At 39.7% G+C, this 18,012-nt stretch overlaps 2 protein-coding genes across 2 annotated transcripts; both read right to left on the bottom strand.

Annotated features, from left to right (window-relative positions):
* Window positions 1–4,531: 4,531 nt before the first annotated feature.
* Window positions 4,532–16,793, bottom strand: LOC145040339 (formin-like protein 20). The gene is made up of 14 exons (XM_078988280.1): window positions 16,511–16,793; window positions 15,425–16,344; window positions 12,412–15,279; window positions 11,212–11,822; window positions 11,066–11,123; window positions 10,906–10,947; window positions 10,749–10,829; window positions 10,522–10,660; window positions 10,336–10,430; window positions 5,473–5,544; window positions 5,268–5,384; window positions 5,068–5,136; window positions 4,923–4,989; window positions 4,532–4,817 (listed from the first exon to the last, which is right to left on the bottom strand). The coding sequence occupies exons 1-14, from the start codon at window positions 16,566–16,568 to the stop codon at window positions 4,657–4,659; spliced, it is 5,358 nt and encodes a 1,785-aa protein (XP_078844406.1). The 5' UTR covers window positions 16,569–16,793; the 3' UTR covers window positions 4,532–4,656.
* LOC145043072 (uncharacterized) lies at window positions 8,355–10,161 on the bottom strand. Its single transcript, XM_078991614.1, has 2 exons — window positions 8,870–10,161; window positions 8,355–8,633 (listed from the first exon to the last, which is right to left on the bottom strand). Exon 1 carries the CDS (start codon window positions 10,056–10,058, stop codon window positions 9,003–9,005), a length of 1,056 nt encoding a protein of 351 aa, XP_078847740.1. The 5' UTR covers window positions 10,059–10,161; the 3' UTR covers window positions 8,355–8,633; window positions 8,870–9,002.
* Window positions 16,794–18,012: the final 1,219 nt, after the last annotated feature.

The raw sequence follows: 18,012 nt of genomic DNA, 5'->3' as shown, positions 1-18,012 counted from the left end.
CACTCAATTAATCCAAGATTAATTCTTGATCAATAATAATTAAATAATCTCATTATTCTTATTATTAATATACCAGAACTTATAATATATTAATAACCATAAGTGTTTTATTTCTCTCATTTAGTCTATCCAAGTGCATGATGGTATGCAACCCAAATGGACCATGCCGGGTCGGGTCAAGTCTTACCAATTATAGTTATGGACTTAGACATTAATCCAACAGGAAGATCCAGGAGTTAGCTTACATCTGTTTTTCATTCAGGTAATGAAGTTATGACCTTGTGCATTCCCCCATTATAACCTCCTTTATGCTTGTTATGCCCTCTTTGGAGCCCCTTAACTTGAGATATGGACTTCCCTTTTTATGGAAACATCAGATCTGGACTCTCATTGCATTCTAGAAGAGTAAAGTTTCAGTTATGGTCGTGATTGAGGTCCCTCTTGAGCTTGGAACCCCATTAAGAGCCTAGGGTTGGCATTTGAAGCCTTTAAAGTCATGCATGCACATAAAGTTTGCAACTTTACGTGATAAACATGCCCTAGAAGCTTGGATTTGTGATTTGGAGCCGCTGTATGGATCAAATCAGGTCTGTATGGAAAAAGGGACTGAATGGACTCGGCGAGTCATATGAAGATAGTCGTGGACTCGACGAGTTGGATGAGCAACTCGGCGAGTCCGATGAAGATTGCCTTAGATTCGACGAGTTGTTCATACAACTCGGCGAGTTGGATGAGTTTTCCCTAGAAAAGTAGGGTTTGAGTGAAATAGCTTCATTCCTTCTTAGTTACACGTAAATTTAGCAACTTTACGTGTTCAGATGATTCCAGGGGCTCATATCTACAAGTTAGATGCTCTGGAATGGTTTAGAATTCGATTGTTTGGAATCTGCACGACATGACTCGGCGAGTTGTTCTTCAGACTCGACGAGTCGAGTCATGAGTCCTTGTTTTTCTTCGACCCGTGAGTTTAGGTGAGTCAGTGAGTGGGAAAGGGATTCGGTGAGTTAAAGTCAGAGTTAGTAAAGGAGGGACTCGACGAGTCTGCGCCCTGACTTGGCGAGTCCGATCAACTGGAAGTCGACTTTGGCTAGGGGCAAAATAGTCATCTTACCCTGAGGGTATATGCAAATAACTAATCTAGTGTTTTTGGGATTTGTAGCCGGACAGTTTTGGAGCAACAGTCAGCCACTTTTAGAGTTAGCATCTCAGCAGCCAGCTTTACGAGGTGAGTTTCCTCCCAGTAGGAACGGGTCTACGGCCACAATGCCGGCCCGTTTAGTTAGCAGTAGTTCCGGACTTCGGTCTAATGCAGTAGTTCAATGTGCTTGATGTCTTTTTGATTCAAGCATGTCTTTGTGTTATGTTTTCCGGACTCCGATCCGATGCAATATGCAGTATATGTATTTATGCTAGTAGTCATGATTGTGCTATGCTATGTTCAGTCAGTTTTCGGACTTCGGTCTGATGCAGAGGGCAAGGCCCTGGTTAGTTCCGGACTTCGGTCCGATGCAGAGAGCAAGGCCCTGGTTAGTTCTGGACTTCGGTCCGATACAGTTTCCGGACTTCGGTCCGATGCAGTTTCCGGATTTCGGTCCGATGCAGTGGGCAAGGCCCAGTATGTACTTTATATGCTATTGTATGGTATGTGGCAGTTTGGGGGAGCTCACTAAGCTTTGTGCTTACAGTTTCAGTTTTGGTTTCAGGTACTTCCGCAAGAAAAGGGAAGAGCTCAGGATGATGACATTGCACACACCACAGTTTCAGCTTTTGTCCTGGGAGTTTATTTCAGATACTATGTTATGTTGATACATCTCTTTTGTCATGACACATCTATTATAACTTGTTGGGGATTTATGACGTACGATTTCATGATATATTATGATGGTTGATATCTTTAGTATTATTTTAACAAAAAAAAATTGGGTCGTATTTTTGGTTGTTTCAAGGCTATATATATTATAGTTGAAAATTAAAATTATATAAGTGGAAGATAAATGTAAAATTTATAAAATTTTTGGAAGTAAATCAAGTTAGAGGTTGAATTATAAGAAGATTTGACAATTACAATGTATATATTATACAAAACGTCGTAGTATGGTGAGTTTGGGTACTTACGTATATATACCCTTAAGGGTATATTCACTTTTCCATATATATATATATATATATATATATATATATATATATATATATATATATATATATATATATATATATATATATATATATATATATATATATATATATATGCAAAAATGGTCCCTCCTCTTTAACAATACTTACAAAACAAGACCAAAGAGCAATAACTTAATATACGAGGGACTAAAAATGAATAATACTTGGATCGAGCGTTACTATATATATATATATATATATATATATATATATATATATATATATATATATATATATATATATATATATATATATAACATATAATAACGATAAATGCCATTTTTATGGCTCATCCACGACATTTAAGGATATTTAAATCCTCGGGATCGGCCTTGATTATTGTTCATGTTCGTTTGCTTAGTTAAACGAACAAAAATCATGTTTACATTCGTTCATTTGTTAAATAAACGAAAATTTTTATCAAACAATTTACGAACACTTGGATATGAGTTCAGTTTGTTTACCTTTATATTTTAGTGAATAATTCAAAATTTAAAAATAAAAATATTAAATGTTATATTATTTAAAATTTTGTTAGATATTATAAAGTATTTTATTTTAATATAATATTAATTAATAAAAAAAAGTTGAAAATACATAATTATTAAGCTTAAAATAAATATATTTATGTTAAGGTTTAATAATAAAATTATAAATTATAAAGGTTTAATTAAAGGTCTTATATACCTTCAGGGGGCAATATGTAAATAAATCAATCCATTTTCATTTTAGACGGTTGAAAAATTTCTCTGCAAAAAGTCTCTTCATAGGTTTTATTTTGACTTTTAGGTATCGTAGAGGTGCGTTTAAAATCCCCCTTGTGAGGGCCAATTTTGAGAGACGGATTGGTTTAGCTGGAACCCTAAATGTGACACCAGTTGTTGCAAGACAACGATAGACTGATGCAGATTATTTGCCTTTGGTGAGGGCTCACCTATCGTAGCAGTGAAGGCTTGGGGCACTGTACCGAGAACCCCATGTAATTCATTGAATGCAATCACTGGGAAACAGGCACATTGATGGAGCTGCTTTAGGGCTAGGGGCTGTGCCCCCCCCCCCCCCCTTTTTTTATAGAATTAGTCCTCTACTGTTAAAAACTTTACATATTAAGCCAAAAACTATAAAATTTGAATTTGGACCCCCTATTTTCCAGTTTTTATACATATTATACTTTCAGCCCAAATAAAAACTTCAAGCTCTGTCACTGAATGGGCAACAAGATTAGATTTCAGTTTGTTGTATTCTTCTCTCAAACTAGAGATAACAAGCATAACCAAATCTTTATCTTTTATTGGTTCCCTAATGTTGGCCAAGGCGTTTGCACAGAGGGTGTTTGGCATTGCTTTTAGAATTACTTTTACTTTTAACTTTTTCAAAAATTCAAAAAAAACAAAAGATGTTTGGATAATAGAAAAGTTCTTTTTAAATGATTTTTTGCAAAGAGTAAAATGAGAGGTTTCAAAAAGTCACAAAAGCCTAACATTTTGTGACTTTTTGTGATTTTACATATAAAAGTTACACCACTAAAAGTCATTTTGCTAATCCAAACACATTTTAAATAACATATTTTGCAAAAAGTCCTTCTACAAAAAGAACTTTTGATGCTCAAAAGCAATCCCATAATCCTAAGATCGAGTGAGATAAGTGATAGGTGTCTCATCGCCTTTCATCTCAATCTTTAAAAGTTGTGTCTTCAATGTGTATTCTGTAGATGAAATGTTCTGTGTATAATAAATCCTTGGAGGTTGTTCCTTGAACATGATAGAATGACTCTACAAATGTAATGGAGATAATAATCATCTGAACGTGTGCATCGCTATCAATCCAATGAGGTTAGCTGGGATTGTCAATTTTGGTGTTTGTAGCTGATGAAAATTTATGTTGTTGACAAGGAATTATACCTTCCACATATCCGAACGGGTTGTTTGTAATCAAGAAGGGCTGGATCATTGCTTTCCAATAGCCATAGTTTGTGGGTTTTCGGGTAAAAGCAAATTTATGTGAATTATGAGAAGTTTTCTTTATGGAAGAGAAGGATGCCACTAGTGCCATTGGTAATCAAAGAAAAAAGTAAACAGAAAAAAGGAGAGAAACAGAACCGGAAGGTGTGTCGGTTGTTATGGTGGTGTTTTGGCGGCAGGGTAGGGGTTTCTTGGTGTGAGATTTCTTGGCCCAGATACCATATCAAACCTTGGGCTCTATATATAGAGTATGAAAGTTACAACTGACAACCATCTAATAATCATTAATTACAAATATGTAGTCTAATAAATCCAATATAGGGCTACTTTTGATTTTGTAATATGTAGTCTAATAAATCAATGTTAGTATGACTGTATGAGTCTTAGCTGATATATATACATACATGGTTAATAATGACACTATAATATACATTGTTAAAATTGTCAAGTGAAACTAGGATTTAAGGTCAGATCAGTTTCTTCAAACCATCTTAAAGACACTAAATAGCATATGTATGTATTACAGTGCATTGGCTACCATAGCCTTTTCAGGTGGCCATTCAGTCAACACTTCCACAATACACCATTCAGACTCTTTCTTCTTTTCTAGTTCAGCTTGTTTACAGTTTTCTTCATGAGCTTTTCTAAACACCCTCACAAACTTCACAAGGCTCTCTATTACTGCACAACCATAAACCATCATTCTTCTCTTATACTTTCAAACATATGTAATTCAATAATTATTATTATTGCTTATAAAAAGAACATGCGACTTAAATATGTTACCTTGTTCAAAAGGGCAACGAGCAGGATCTTCACCAAAATATAAGGCCAATGCATCAACATTTCTACCCTGCAACACAAAAATTATCAATAATACAAAATATATGTATAAAAAGTTTAATTCAAAGGGTTTCTTCTTGATTCTTACCACCACAGAATACAAATTTGTAACAGACCCCACTTCTGACTCAGCAATGCTGATGAACTCATTCAGTGTCTAACACATAATAATGCAAGAAAAAGAAATATCTAGCATCAGATTCTAAATTATATATATATATATATATATATATATATATATATATATATATATATATATCAAATTAGAAGAAATTGAGTAAAATTTACTTTGTGAAAAACTTCAGAGACAGGGCCATCGTTTGCAGAAGCATCGAGTTCTTGTCTAACCTTCTCCAGACCCTTAATAATGGCCTGCATTTCTTCTGCTAAAGACTTCAATTGTATCTGCAACCAAGAAACTCCCTTTCATTTATCATTTTTCTTTAAAAAAGAAAATTCTTTTTTTTTTGAGAAAATAAGTGAAGCTGTGAACCTTAGTTGCAGCCTCGAGACTAACAAGATCCACATGAAAATCCAAAATGGCAGGTGATTTGGCAGCAAGAACCTGTAAAATTAAACTTGAAAATTTATGCAAAAGGGACTTGTACAAAATCTATATAAATAGCAAAAAGGAGTGTTAATAATCTGTTCCATGCGTGCCCTTTCATTAATAATACAAGTATATATATACGGGCTGGGATACATTGGATATGAACGATATCTATACTAACTAATATCCCATAATACTAGGAAACATTATCTTGCTGTAACATTATCTTGCTGTGTTGATAATCTTGGCTAATATACCCCCGCAGTCGAATCGGGAGGAGCACGGACGTTGAGGCTGTTTTTGAAGTCATCAAATAGCACGAGAGGTAGACCTTTGGTGAAGATATCGGTGACCTGATAACGTGAGGGAATATGAGAAACACGGATTTGACCACGAGCAACTTTTTCCCGAACAAAGTGGATGTCAAGCTCGATGTGTTTTGTTCTTTGATGTTGAACAGGATTCCAAGATAGGTATACTGCACTGACATTGTCATAGTAGACGAAGGTGGCTTTAGTTTGAGGCAATTTAAGTTCTAATAATAGATTTCGTAGCCAACATGTTTCAGATACTACATTTGCAACACCTCTATACTCCGCCTCGGCACTTGATCTGGAAAGAGTTGGTTGTCGCTTTGATGACCAAGAGACGAGATTGTTTCCCATGTAGATAGCATATCCTGACGTCGATCGTCTTGTATCCGGGCAGCCTGCCCAATCAGCGTCTGTGTATGCGATAATGGAGTGTGTGGGTGACCGGGTAATGTGCAAGCCATGATGGAGTGTGCCCTTTATATAGCGTAAGATCCTTTTAAGAGCATTGAGGTGAGTTGTTCGAGGAGCATTCATGTGCATGCATATTTGCTGAACAGCATAACAGATATCCGGACGAGTGAACGTAAGATATTGGAGCGCACCGGCTAATTGACGGTATTGAGTGCCTCCATCGGTCAAAAGAGTGCCGTCATTTTTACTTATCTTGGATTTTGTGTCAACTGGTGTGGAGGATGGATGATAGGAACTCATGCCGGCTCTTTCTAGGATTTCGGTGGCATATTTGTGCTGCGAAAGATGAAGTGAATTTTTCGTTCGTGTGACTGAAATGCCAAGAAAGTAGTGTAGGGGACCAAGATCTTTCATTGCAAATTCCTTGGCTAATAGTTGCATGAATGTTTGGCGTAAGTGGGGTGATGATGTCACGAGCAAGATGTCATCTACGTAGAGAAGTAGGAAGGCCATATGTGATCCGTTCTTGTAAATGAACAAAGAATGATCACATTTGCTGTGTTTGAATCCCAAAGTGAACACGTAATCAGCGAATTGTTGGTACCAAGCCCGGGGCGCTTTTTTGAGGCCGTATAAAGATTTCTTGAGTAAGCAAACATGGTCCGGATAGGAGGGATCACGAAACCCTGGGGGTTGGTGCATGTACACAGTTTCATGTAGGTGCCCGTGTAAAAACGTGTTTTTCACGTCAAGTTGGTGAATTTGCCATGCATTTGAGAGAGCAATGGAAAGAACTGTCCGTATTGTTGTTGGCTTCACCACGGGACTAAATGTCACCCCACAGTCAATTCCTTCCTTTTGAGACCTGCCATCACAAACCAAACGAGCTTTGTATCGCTCTAAAGAACCATCAGACTTAGTTTTGTGGCGATAAATCCACATACTCCTTACCACATTCATATTTGGAGTTTTTGGGACTAACTTCCACGTATTATTGTCAATAAGGGCCTAGAATTCATCATTCATGGCTGTATTCCAATCCGGATTTTTGAGAGCATCCAAAAGAGTTTTAGGTAAAGGTGAAATAGATGATGTAGCATGAAGAATGAAAGGTTGTTTTGGTTTAGAGATGCCAGACATACTTCTGGTGTGGATGGTTCAATTGGAGGTAGATTGTGACATGGGGGGGAGGGGGGTTGTTGGTTACTGTATGACAGGAGATGGACGTGAAGCCTGGTTAGAACGACGTGAATAAGTAAACTGGATGGGAGGTTTTGGAGATGGAGTGGGCTTAGTGGTTGGCAAGGATTCAGAAGAAGAAGACCATAAGGAAGGATGGGGATCTGATTCAGTGTGGGATTGAGTGGAAGTGGTTAATGGTGAAGATGGCAATTTTGAGAATGGGAATATTGTTTCGTCAAAAATGACGTGGCGGGATAAGATGATGGTACGGGTTTGGATATCATAACATTTATACCCCCGATGGTTGGATGGATAACCCAAGAAAACACAGGGTGATGACCGTTTGTTTAACTTGTGTGTAGTAGTGGGAGAGGTGAGGGGATAGCAAAGACATCCAAAGGTGCGTAAATGAGAATATGTGGGTTGGAGATTGTATAGAAGGTGAGTAGGTGTGAGTTTATGTAAAAGATTACTCGGAAGAATGTTGAGAAGATAAGTGGCGTGTTGAAGAGCGTGTTGCCAAAAACGTAATGGTACCGTGGAGTGAGCAAGGAGAGTCCGCAACACATTATTTATTGAACGGATTTTTCTTTCCGCTTTGCCATTTTGCGGAGATGTGTGTGGACAAGAGAATTGAAATTGGATGCCATTTTGAGAACAAAACTGATGGAAGTTATGATTGTTATACTCGCAGCCATTATCACATTGTATTGTTTTGATTGTAAAGTGAAATTGGGTTTTGATGAGTGTGAAAAATTGAACGAAAGTGGAATAAACTTGAGATTTGTGTGCAAGTGGGTATGTCCACAAGAAATTAGTTTTGTCATCTAAGAATAAGAGATAATATTGATGACCACTAGAACTTAGTACAGGTGATGTCCACAAATCTGTGTGAATTATATCAAAAGGTAAATGTGTGATAGAATTTGAAGCATAAAAGGGAAATTTAGATTGTTTTCCAAACACACAGGAAGAACAAACAGGAGATAAAGTTTTAGAACTAGAACTAAATTTCAATGTAGACTGTAAAGAAGATAAAATATCAGATCCCGGATGTCCGAGCCGATGGTGCCATAAATCCTTGGTTATTGCAGCAAAAGTTGAGGGTGTTGTAACTTGGGATGATGATTGAAGTGTGAAAGGATAAAGATCGCCAGAACTATTGCATCGAAGAAGTGGTGTCCGCGTCTGGAAATCCTTCACATCAAAACCGAAAGGGTCAAATTCCATAGAAATATTATTGTCAGTGGTGAACCGACGAACAGATAAAAGATTTTTGATAATATGAGGAGCATGAAGAACATTTTTGAGAATTAATGGAGAGAAAGGGTAAGGTAAAGTTTGATGTCCGGTACCTTGGATTGGAATAGTGGAACCATTACCGACAGTTATATTCCGAAAGGGGCCATTATTTTGATAAGACGTGAAGTTACCTGAATTATTTGTTATGTGGGAAGTAGCTCCGGTGTCCGCATACCAATTTGTGTCAGGTGGGTGGAGCGACATCGTGTGGAAAGCTTGCTCCAAATCAGTTGGCATGTAGCTGGAGTCGTAGGTTGCATGGGCCTACTGGGGTCGGCTTCCAAGAATACCAGGTCCATTAGATGGAGGTCTGGTGTTACCAAGTTGTTGTGTAGGATAAGGGCACGGTGGATAGGCCCATGGTGAGTAGTTTTGGAATGCCCAAGGAGGTGGTGTAAGCCATGGTTGATAGGAGCGTGTATTAGAACCGGAAGTATGTTGAGGTTGATGTGAACCGTTTTGGAAGCCTCGTCCCCTGTTGTTGCTCGATCTACCCCGACCCCGACCTCCTCTGCCACGACCTCGTCCATGAAAAGAGGTAAAATCAGGTTGTTGTTGATTGAATCGGTTGTTGTTGTCATTATTTCTGGGGTTCACAGGTGTTGTGGATGCTGTTAAACCGGTTGCGGTGGCGCTGATGTGAGGTGAAGGTGCAGCTGCGGCTGCTTGATGAGCTTTGCGAGATTCTTCCATGATTAGTTTTGATCGGACTGCATAAAAATCAGGAAGAGGGGTTGTTTGTTGTATGAGCATGGCAACGCCTTCGTAGCTTTCATTAAGACCGGCAATTAGTTGTAAAACGAGCCTTTGATTGGACACCGGGTTTCCCACGTTGGCAAGTTGATCCGCCAACATCTTCATAGCTTGGCAGTAGGAGGAGATGTTGGGATGATGATCAAGACGGGTGGAAACGAACTTGCTGTCGAGATAGATAGCCCTTGAACTTTGATTATCTTGAAAAATATTTTCGAGAGCTTGCCAAGCCTGTAAGGCAGTAGTTTGAGGTTTCAAGATGGTATGAAGAAGATCATTGGAGATTGTACTATAGATCCACTGAAGAACAATCGCGTCTAGACGAGACCATATTTGAGATTCAGAGGTTACTGTGGCCTTTTCGGCCTCAGTGGCAGTTGAGGAAGAGGGGGCGGATGGTGGTGGCTTGACTTCAGGGTCGATGTGATTTTCAACTTGGAAAACACGACAATGTATTTTGAACAACTCAGCCCATGAAGTGTATTGACCGTTTTCCATTTCTAGAGTGAATGGAATGAAGTTTCTGATGTTTGTAACAGTGATGGCTGAGTGATTTTTGGGATCCATGGAGGAAGAAGATCAGATAGAAGAAAGAAAGAAGATCGGTGGCTGAGAAAAAGGTTTTCAGAAGATTATACGCTCTGATACCATGTTAATAATCTATTCCATGCATGCCCTTTCATTAATAATACAAGTATATATATATATATATATATATACAGGCTGGGATACATTGGATATGAACGATATCTATACTAACTAATATCCCATAATACTAGGAAACATTATCTTGTTGTAACATTATCTTGCTGTGTTGATAATCTCGGCTAATAGGGAGTTGTACCTTGCAGAGGTAATGCATTAAAGTCATTTTGCTGTTTGAAGCACGTGTATCTGTTAGTTTCAAAAGACTGTCTAACTTGAAACCAACTGCAGAACCTGCAAATTTGTATCAAAAATGAACAATCCTTTTTTTTTTTGAATAAAACTTGATATGAAATAACCAACAAGGTTGCCTTTTTTTTTTTACCTCTTGCAGTTCCTTGATTTAATGTATTCCCTAAATACAAAATTCTTTTCATGATCTCCTTTAATTTCACAGAAGTCCTGACCTCGTCACATGCAGAATCTACAGTGTTTAAACTCTTCTTAAACTCAGAAAGTTGAAAGAAATGTCAAAATGAGAAAATAATAAAAATATATAAAAAGAAGAAAATTGTGATTAGCACACTCGGGTTATAACATAAAAGAAGATACCTTGGTGTCAAATTGAATTTTTAAGAGACAAACTCGTAATTTTGATCCAACATGTGGCACCTTCATGAGCTCAAGGAAGAACTGGGAGAAAGAAAAATTATGAGAATTAAAAGTTGCATAAAAAGATAGAAATAATTGATGATATGGCTACACCAACCTGTTCACATTTTTCCAGCCTCACCCTGTCACCTGCATAATTCTGAAAAGTTGCAATGAAGAAGATCAATACATAAATGGAAGTATCAAAACTGAAACTTTTTTTCATCCCATAAATAAATAAATAAATATATGTATGAAGTATGCAGTAATATATTCACCATGAGAAGCTCCATTTCTTGTTTAGTAGGACAAAACTTGATTAATAAATCTGTTGCACTACAATTCAATAACAACATAACAAATCAAAAACATATAAAAAAAATGTGTATAATAATAATGTTTATTTAAAACAAATGGAAAATACATTTGGGTTTCGCCAGGTCGTTGCAATTCTTCCCACAAGGAACCTTGCAAAGCCCTAGTAACTTTGCTCCGATGGCGTGGCTTTAAGTTTGATCTTCGTGGTGCTGCTGCCATTCCAGCAGGGTGGGCAAGTCCTCTACCCTGTGGTGGTGGAGGGCTGAAACTTGGAGGTCCAAGCGCACGACCTCCCAGTGGAGGTGGTGGTGGCCCAACTCCTGGAGGTCTTGGTGGTCCAGCTGCACGGCCTCCAGGTGGAAGGGGTGGAGGCGGTGGTCCAAGCGCACGGCCTCCAGGTGGAAGGGGTGGAGGTGGTGGAGGCGGTGGTCCCCATATCGGTGGAGGTGGTGTGGTACACCGCCACCAGTCATTGGTGGAGGAGGAGGAGGAGGTGGTGCTCCTTGGAATGGAAGTAGAGGAGATAGAGGTAGGTTTCCATACATTGGTGGTGGAGGTGGGGGTGGTGGAGGTCCACGTATTGCATAAAGCGGTGGAGATGGAGTTCCATATGTCATCCATAGGGGGATGTGGTGGAGGAGGATGTAGGAATTGAGCACTTCGCGAAGGAGGTAAGGGTGGCGGTGGTGGTGGTGGAGGTGGTAATGGGGAATCATACTGTTATGACCCAGGATCTAGACCTCGTGATAGGACCAGTGCTAGTACCTGAAAAAAGCCGTGAACTCCCTTGTAACCTAGCCTCCTGTTTGCAGGAGTCCAAACTAAGATATTAACCTAATATTACTCTATTGATTGTTTTCAAATTCCCGCATGTCTTATTTCATGAATGACTACCCTTTAAATAGGGATAAACAAAAGACTAAAATCAAGAAACAAAGACTTCTAGAATCGACTCAAATAATAAAAGATCCTAATTGCCAAAATTAAAAACGGAAACAAGATAACTTCCTAGAATATAAAATACTTATTATATATTAACTTAAAGACCTATCAAGTATGATTCATAACATTACTCCCCTCCTTTGCATTGAGCTTGTCCGCAAGCTCAAAACCTGGGTACGTGTTGGTAAAAACAGCACGATCATTCCAAGTAACATCTTCTTCATCCTCCAACATGATAGCAAACAATTTCGCACACTTATGGCCAATCGAGAACATCTCATCACAGTTAAAGCATAATCCTTTTGCTCGCCTTTCTGCCATCTCTGTAGTCGTAAGCCGTTTCAAAGCCGGGTTCCACACTTTAGATTTCACTGTTCCGGCTCCACCACCTGCTGATTCTTGGTTTTTGCTTCCTGCCGAGGGTTGATTCCCAGTTAATAGATGCTCCAAAATTCCTTGGTCGTCCCTCCTCCGCGAGTTTAAACTCAATCTTTCTGGCTAGGTTCATAGCATAGTATAGTGTGATGGGTCTAGCAAACTCTACTTCATAACGGATAGCATTAGTCAAACCTGCACAAAAAGGCCAAATGCTTTGCTCCGGAGTCACACCCGTCGTTCGCCCTAGCAGCAACTCAAAGCCTTCACAATAGTCCTCCACTGTACCTGTTTGCCTTAATCGAGTTAACTCGCCTAATGGGTTCATGCTCATCGGGGGTCCAAATCTGATTTTGCACTCTTCTGAGAACTCAAACCAATTCAAGTGGGTCTTCATTCTTCGCAGGTTATGGTACCACCCACTAGCCCGACCTTGTAGTGAAAGGGTGGCCTGCCTAACCCAAGCTTCAGTAGGGGTCTGTTGTTCTTCAAAGAAATCTTCACATCTTTGAAGCCATTCGACTGGATTACCCTTCCCATCATAAGTGGGAAACTCCATCTTGGCGAATCTCGGTACTCTTCCCCCACGGTATCCCATATCTTCCGTCTCTTCCCAGTGTTTTGGTGCCCCCTGATCCATTCTGTTTGACCCTTCTGGTTTGAGGGAGTCCCAATGGTGTTTGAAAAGTTGGTGTTCACCTGTCCACCATGATTCAAAATTCATGCTTGATCCTCTTCCTGCTCCTTCCTGGATCACACTCTTACCTCTTCCAGTAAAGCCTCCTTGGTACAAAAACTTACTGTTTGGATTGGCCCCAAAGGTGGCGCCACATCCTCTTCCACGCACATGTTCCGAGGGGTCATCAAATCTATCAGACTCGAACATGTTGTCCACGCTTTCATCTTCTTCTTCTTGTCTGTTAGATTTGTTTTGGGTTAGGGTTTGCAATCTCTCTTCCATCACTGCTTGCTTGGTCTGCAAGGCTGCCATAGTCGCCTTTAAATCATTAGTACTTGTCTTCAAATCATTGTTGCTTTGCGTTTGCTGGATCATGAATGCTTCCAATTTCTTCATCAGCTCTTCCTGTTGTGTTGACATCACGAGCGGCTCTGATACCAAATTTGTTATGACCCGGGATCTAGACCTCATGACAGGACCAGTGCTAGTGCTTGAAAAAGGCATGAAATCCCCTAAGAAAGGTGTAGTACCTCGTAAGAAAGGTGGTGGTGGAGGTGGAGATGGAGGTGGGGCTCTTCCATACATTGGGGGTAGGGGTAGGGGTGGGAGTGGAAGTGGGGGCGGGGGTGGCGGAGGAGGAGCTCCATACCTGGGCGGTGGTGGTGGCGATAATGGGGCACTATAACTAGGAGATGAAGTTGTATACATTGGAGTTAGGGGTGGAGATGGTGGTGGCCCAACTCCTGGAGGTCTTGGTGGTCCAATTGCACGACCTCCAGGTGGAAGGGGTGGAGGTGGTGGTCCAGGCGCATGGCCTCCAGGTGGAAGGGGTGGAGGTGTTGGTTCAAGCGCATGGCCTCCAGGTGGAAGGGGTGGAGGTGGTGGAGACGGTGGTCCCCGCATTGGTGGAGGTAGTGTGGTACACCACCACCAGTCATTAGTGGAGGAGGAGGAGGTGGTGCTCCTTGGAATGGAGGCAGAGGAGGTAGAGGTAGGTTTCCATACATTGGTGGTGGAGGTGGGGGTGGTGGGGGTCCACGCATTGGAGGAAGAGGTGGGATATGGACTCCATGGGTTGGTGGTAGAGATGGAGGTGGGGGTGGAGGTCCACATGTTGCATAAAGCGGTGGAGATGGAGTTCCATATGTCATCCATAGGGGGAGGTGGTGGAGGAGGATGTAGGAATGGAGCACTTCGCGAAGGAGATAGGGGTGGCTGTGGTGGTGATGGGGAATCATACTTTGGAGGAAGAGGTGGTGGTAGTGGTGGTGGTGTAGTACCTCGTAAGAAAGGTAGTGGTGGAGATGGAGATGGAGGTGGGGCTCTTCCATACATTGGGGGTAGGGGTGGGAGTGGAAGTGGGGGCAGGGGTGGCGGAGGTAGAGCTTCATACCTAGGCGGTGGAGAAGGTGGCGATAATGGGGCACTGTAACTAGGAGATGAAGCTGTATACATTAGAGTTGGGGGTGGAGATGGTGGTGGCCCAACTCCTGGAGGTCTTGGTGGTCCAGTTACACGGCCTCGTGCAACTCCAGATGGAAGGGGTGGAGGTGGTGGTCCAGGCACATGGCCTCCAGGTGGAAGGGGTGGAGGTGGTGGTTCAAGCGCACGGCCTCCAGGTGGAAGGGGTGGAGGTGGTGGAGGCGGTGGTCCCTGCATTTGTGGAGGTCGTGTGGTAGACCACCACCAGTCATTGGTGGAGGAGGAGGAGGTGGAGGTGGTGCTCCTTGGAATGGAGGTGGAGGAGGTAGAGGTAGGTTTCCATACATTGGTGGTGGAGGTGAGGATGGTGGGGGTCCACGCATTGGAGGAGGAGGTGGGGTAGGGACTCCATGAGTTGGTGGTGGAGGTGGAGGTGGGGGTGGAGGTCCATGTGTTGCATAAAGCGATGGAGATGGGGTTCCATATGTCATCCATAGGGGGAGGTGGTGGTGGCGGTAATGGGGCAGTATAACTAGGAGATGAAGTTGTATACATTGAAGGTGGGGGTGGTGGTGTGGGTGGGGGTAGCGGTGGAGGAGATTCCCCTTTTACATCTGCCCCATCAACTAGATTACTAAAAAACTCTTCCGCATCATAAAATTCTTCAGGTGAAGGACTTTCTATCTCATTCCCATCTTCAAATTCTCCTTCCGTGTTGATCATAGATGATAGAGCATCAGCATCCGAAAAAATCACCTGATAATACATCATGTATGTATATATATATATATATATATATATATATATATATATATATATGAGCATACGCATTCCACTTCTTTCACTTCTCAAATAATATAAAAATACTAAAAAAAAAAATCTAAGTTTTCGACTTTCCTACCTCTGCTTTAAAGTTCTTGGGCATCTGGTCTCTTGAATCCCACATAACATCAACTTCATCACGATTCAACATAAGCACATTACCTCGTATAAACGTTGTATGGAACATTACTCTAAACATAATTTCCTCTCTTACATGATCCAAATGTATGCATTCAAGAACAACATCACCTTGTACACGATGATGAATATCTATCTTCACAAGCTCACACTCTTCTGGTTGATAATAACGCGCTTGTTTTTTGATTTTTGAAGATGAAAACAAAAGCTTAGAACTTCTATTGGGTGTTGTTGAAGATGAATCTTGACCATATACACGAACAACAGGTCGACAACCCTTTTCACCAAAAATGGGAAGGACACGAAGTATGATACAATCCAAAGCTAATGGTGTGTCTGCAGGCCGCCAATCAAAACCCAAATTTGTCCTTGATATATACTGAAGATACCTCAACTGTGAAGGCTGAGGATTTAAAGGTGTTAAAAGATGAAGAAGCTCTTTAGGGGCTTGTTTGTATACCATATCAAGAGTCTTCTGTTCACCATTGTATTGTTTACGAGATAGAAGAAGAGCTGCAAGCATAACAGCAAGAATAGGCCACCCTCCTCTTTCACAGTGCATTAAGACCACATTTTGTTCTGCTAATGATAACCAGATTTCACTGGATTGAAGAAAGCGATTAATCATTTCTAATGGTAACATTGGGCACCCTTCATATTGTCTAGGGTACTCAATTACTATCATGTCGTATTGAGATAATATGTCTGAAATTTGGGTCCTTTTGTCACCTTCTCTAAAGTTGAAAACCATGAACGATGAATCAGGATAGTAGTAGTCTTGGAGTTCTGCAACAATGCCACCCATGTACATCTTGTATTCATCTTCTTCCATTACTTCACTAGAGAAGCAGCAATCAAAAACTGCAAATAAGTTTTGTCAATCAAAAGTTCGAAATTTTTTGGACCTAAACCAAATTTCAACTCTAGAAGAAACAAGTTTGACACAGAAATGTCGACAGCTAAAATGGTGAACTCTATCTTCTATGGGTTTCGAGATTCTAGAAGATAAGCGAAATTAGAAATGTACCATAAACCCTTTCGGAGATCTCAACGAGGCGATTAAAGAAGCGTTCGAACAGCGCCATCTACGCTTCCACCGGATCGAAAATCCTGACTCTTGTATAATCAATTTCTTCAACCCAAAAATGTTGACTCTGTAATACCTACATCGATCTCGCACTTATCCAGTTGTCGTTTCTAATTTACACCCAACAATAAATAATACCAATCCGATCACAGAGAACTATTGAATTCGATTTTAAACTCCAACTGCGAATTCGATTCCGTCATCTTCAAGAGTAGACTTTTCATTTTATTAGTTTTATTGATTTTTTTATCTTTATTTGCCATAATAATTGAGGAGACTTTTCATTTTGTTAGTTTTATACTTTTATCCGGTTACCAACAACAGGTAACCCTCTTTTGCAGGTTACGCAATTCACTCGAGTCACCAAAACGTCAATCTCAGTCTATGATTTGAGAGAGTGTGTGAGTAGAAGAAGAGGGTTTTCAAATGCTTTAGTTTGTAACGCCATTGTAGCATGCAAGAAGCTTACAGTTGGAGTTGTTGAAGTTGAAATTAGTTGAAATCGGAAGGTATGTGTGCGTAATGATCATCTCCATAGTCGATTCCAGTGTTCTATTTTGATTATTGACTAAGAAAATCGTTTTTGAGTGTTTGAAATGGCAGAGTCATCTGGTTGGCCGTTGGCAACGGATCTGCGCGGGTGAAGAAGACATCTGGTTTGTTTGATTATTTCAACATCTGGTTTGTTTGACTATCTCAATTTTGTTTTTGTTTTATTTATTTTGCTAGAGTAATTTAAGTTTTATCGCCTATATTTTAAAAAACTTTTACTTTATTTTGATCTAAACTTTAGATAAATGATTAATTTTAAAGAATTACTAAACCTTTTTTTTGTGGGACCCGCTAACAAACATCACTTTTTGGGATAGTTGATGAGCTCTAAAATGTTTATTTGTTTATAGTGGTGATAGAATGAACTTTCATAAAATAAAAAGTGTTTATTTGTTTATAGCGTTTATTTGTTTATAGTGGTGATAAAATGAACCTTTTAAAAAGTGTTTGGATAAACTTTCATAATGAAAAAGCGGATAAATCAATAAAGGTGTGTGTTGGGTTAGTTTTTTATGACAAAAGTGATATTTAAGAAAAATGTTTTTTAGCTTATGGCTTTTAGGGAAAACTGTTTTTTAAGAAGTGTTTGGATAAGAAAACTGTTTTTTAAAAGTAAAATGACTAAAAAACTAAAAAGTTAAGAATTTTTATTTTTTTAAAAGCTTTATTTTTTCCTATTTAAAAAACTATTTTAAAAACCACTTTTTAAATATACAAACATTTTTTTTACATGCTTATTAAAAAGCTAATAAGCTCATTTAAAAAGTTTTCCCAAATACTCACTAAGTTAAAAAATGTTTGGCTTATAAAGTGTTTTTTAAAATTATTTTGATTGAAAAACCATAAACAGTTTCAAAAAGCTAAGTTTTACATGCTTATTAAAAAGTGTT

The sequence above is a fragment of the Lactuca saligna genome, chromosome 4 (assembly GCF_052625555.1).
Source record: "Lactuca saligna cultivar CGN05327 chromosome 4, ASM5262555v1, whole genome shotgun sequence".
Lineage (NCBI taxonomy): Eukaryota > Viridiplantae > Streptophyta > Magnoliopsida > Asterales > Asteraceae > Lactuca > Lactuca saligna.
Note: the sequence above shows the minus strand (reverse complement) of the source record. Positions and strands in the feature narration are given on the sequence as shown.

Excerpts from the sequence above, each read along its gene's own strand:
- LOC145043072 (XM_078991614.1), bottom strand. The coding sequence starts at position 10,058 with ATGGATCCCAAAAATCACTCAGCCATCACTGTTACAAACATCAGAAAC.
- LOC145040339 (XM_078988280.1), bottom strand. The coding sequence starts at position 16,568 with ATGGCGCTGTTCGAACGCTTCTTTAATCGCCTCGTTGAGATCTCCGAA. Across the intron at positions 5,545-10,335 it reads TAATGCATTACCTCTGCAAG|GTTCTTGCTGCCAAATCACC; the intron begins GTACAACTCCCT and ends TTAATTTTACAG. Across the intron at positions 5,137-5,267 it reads TCTCTGAAGTTTTTCACAAA|ACACTGAATGAGTTCATCAG; the intron begins GTAAATTTTACT and ends ATTATGTGTTAG.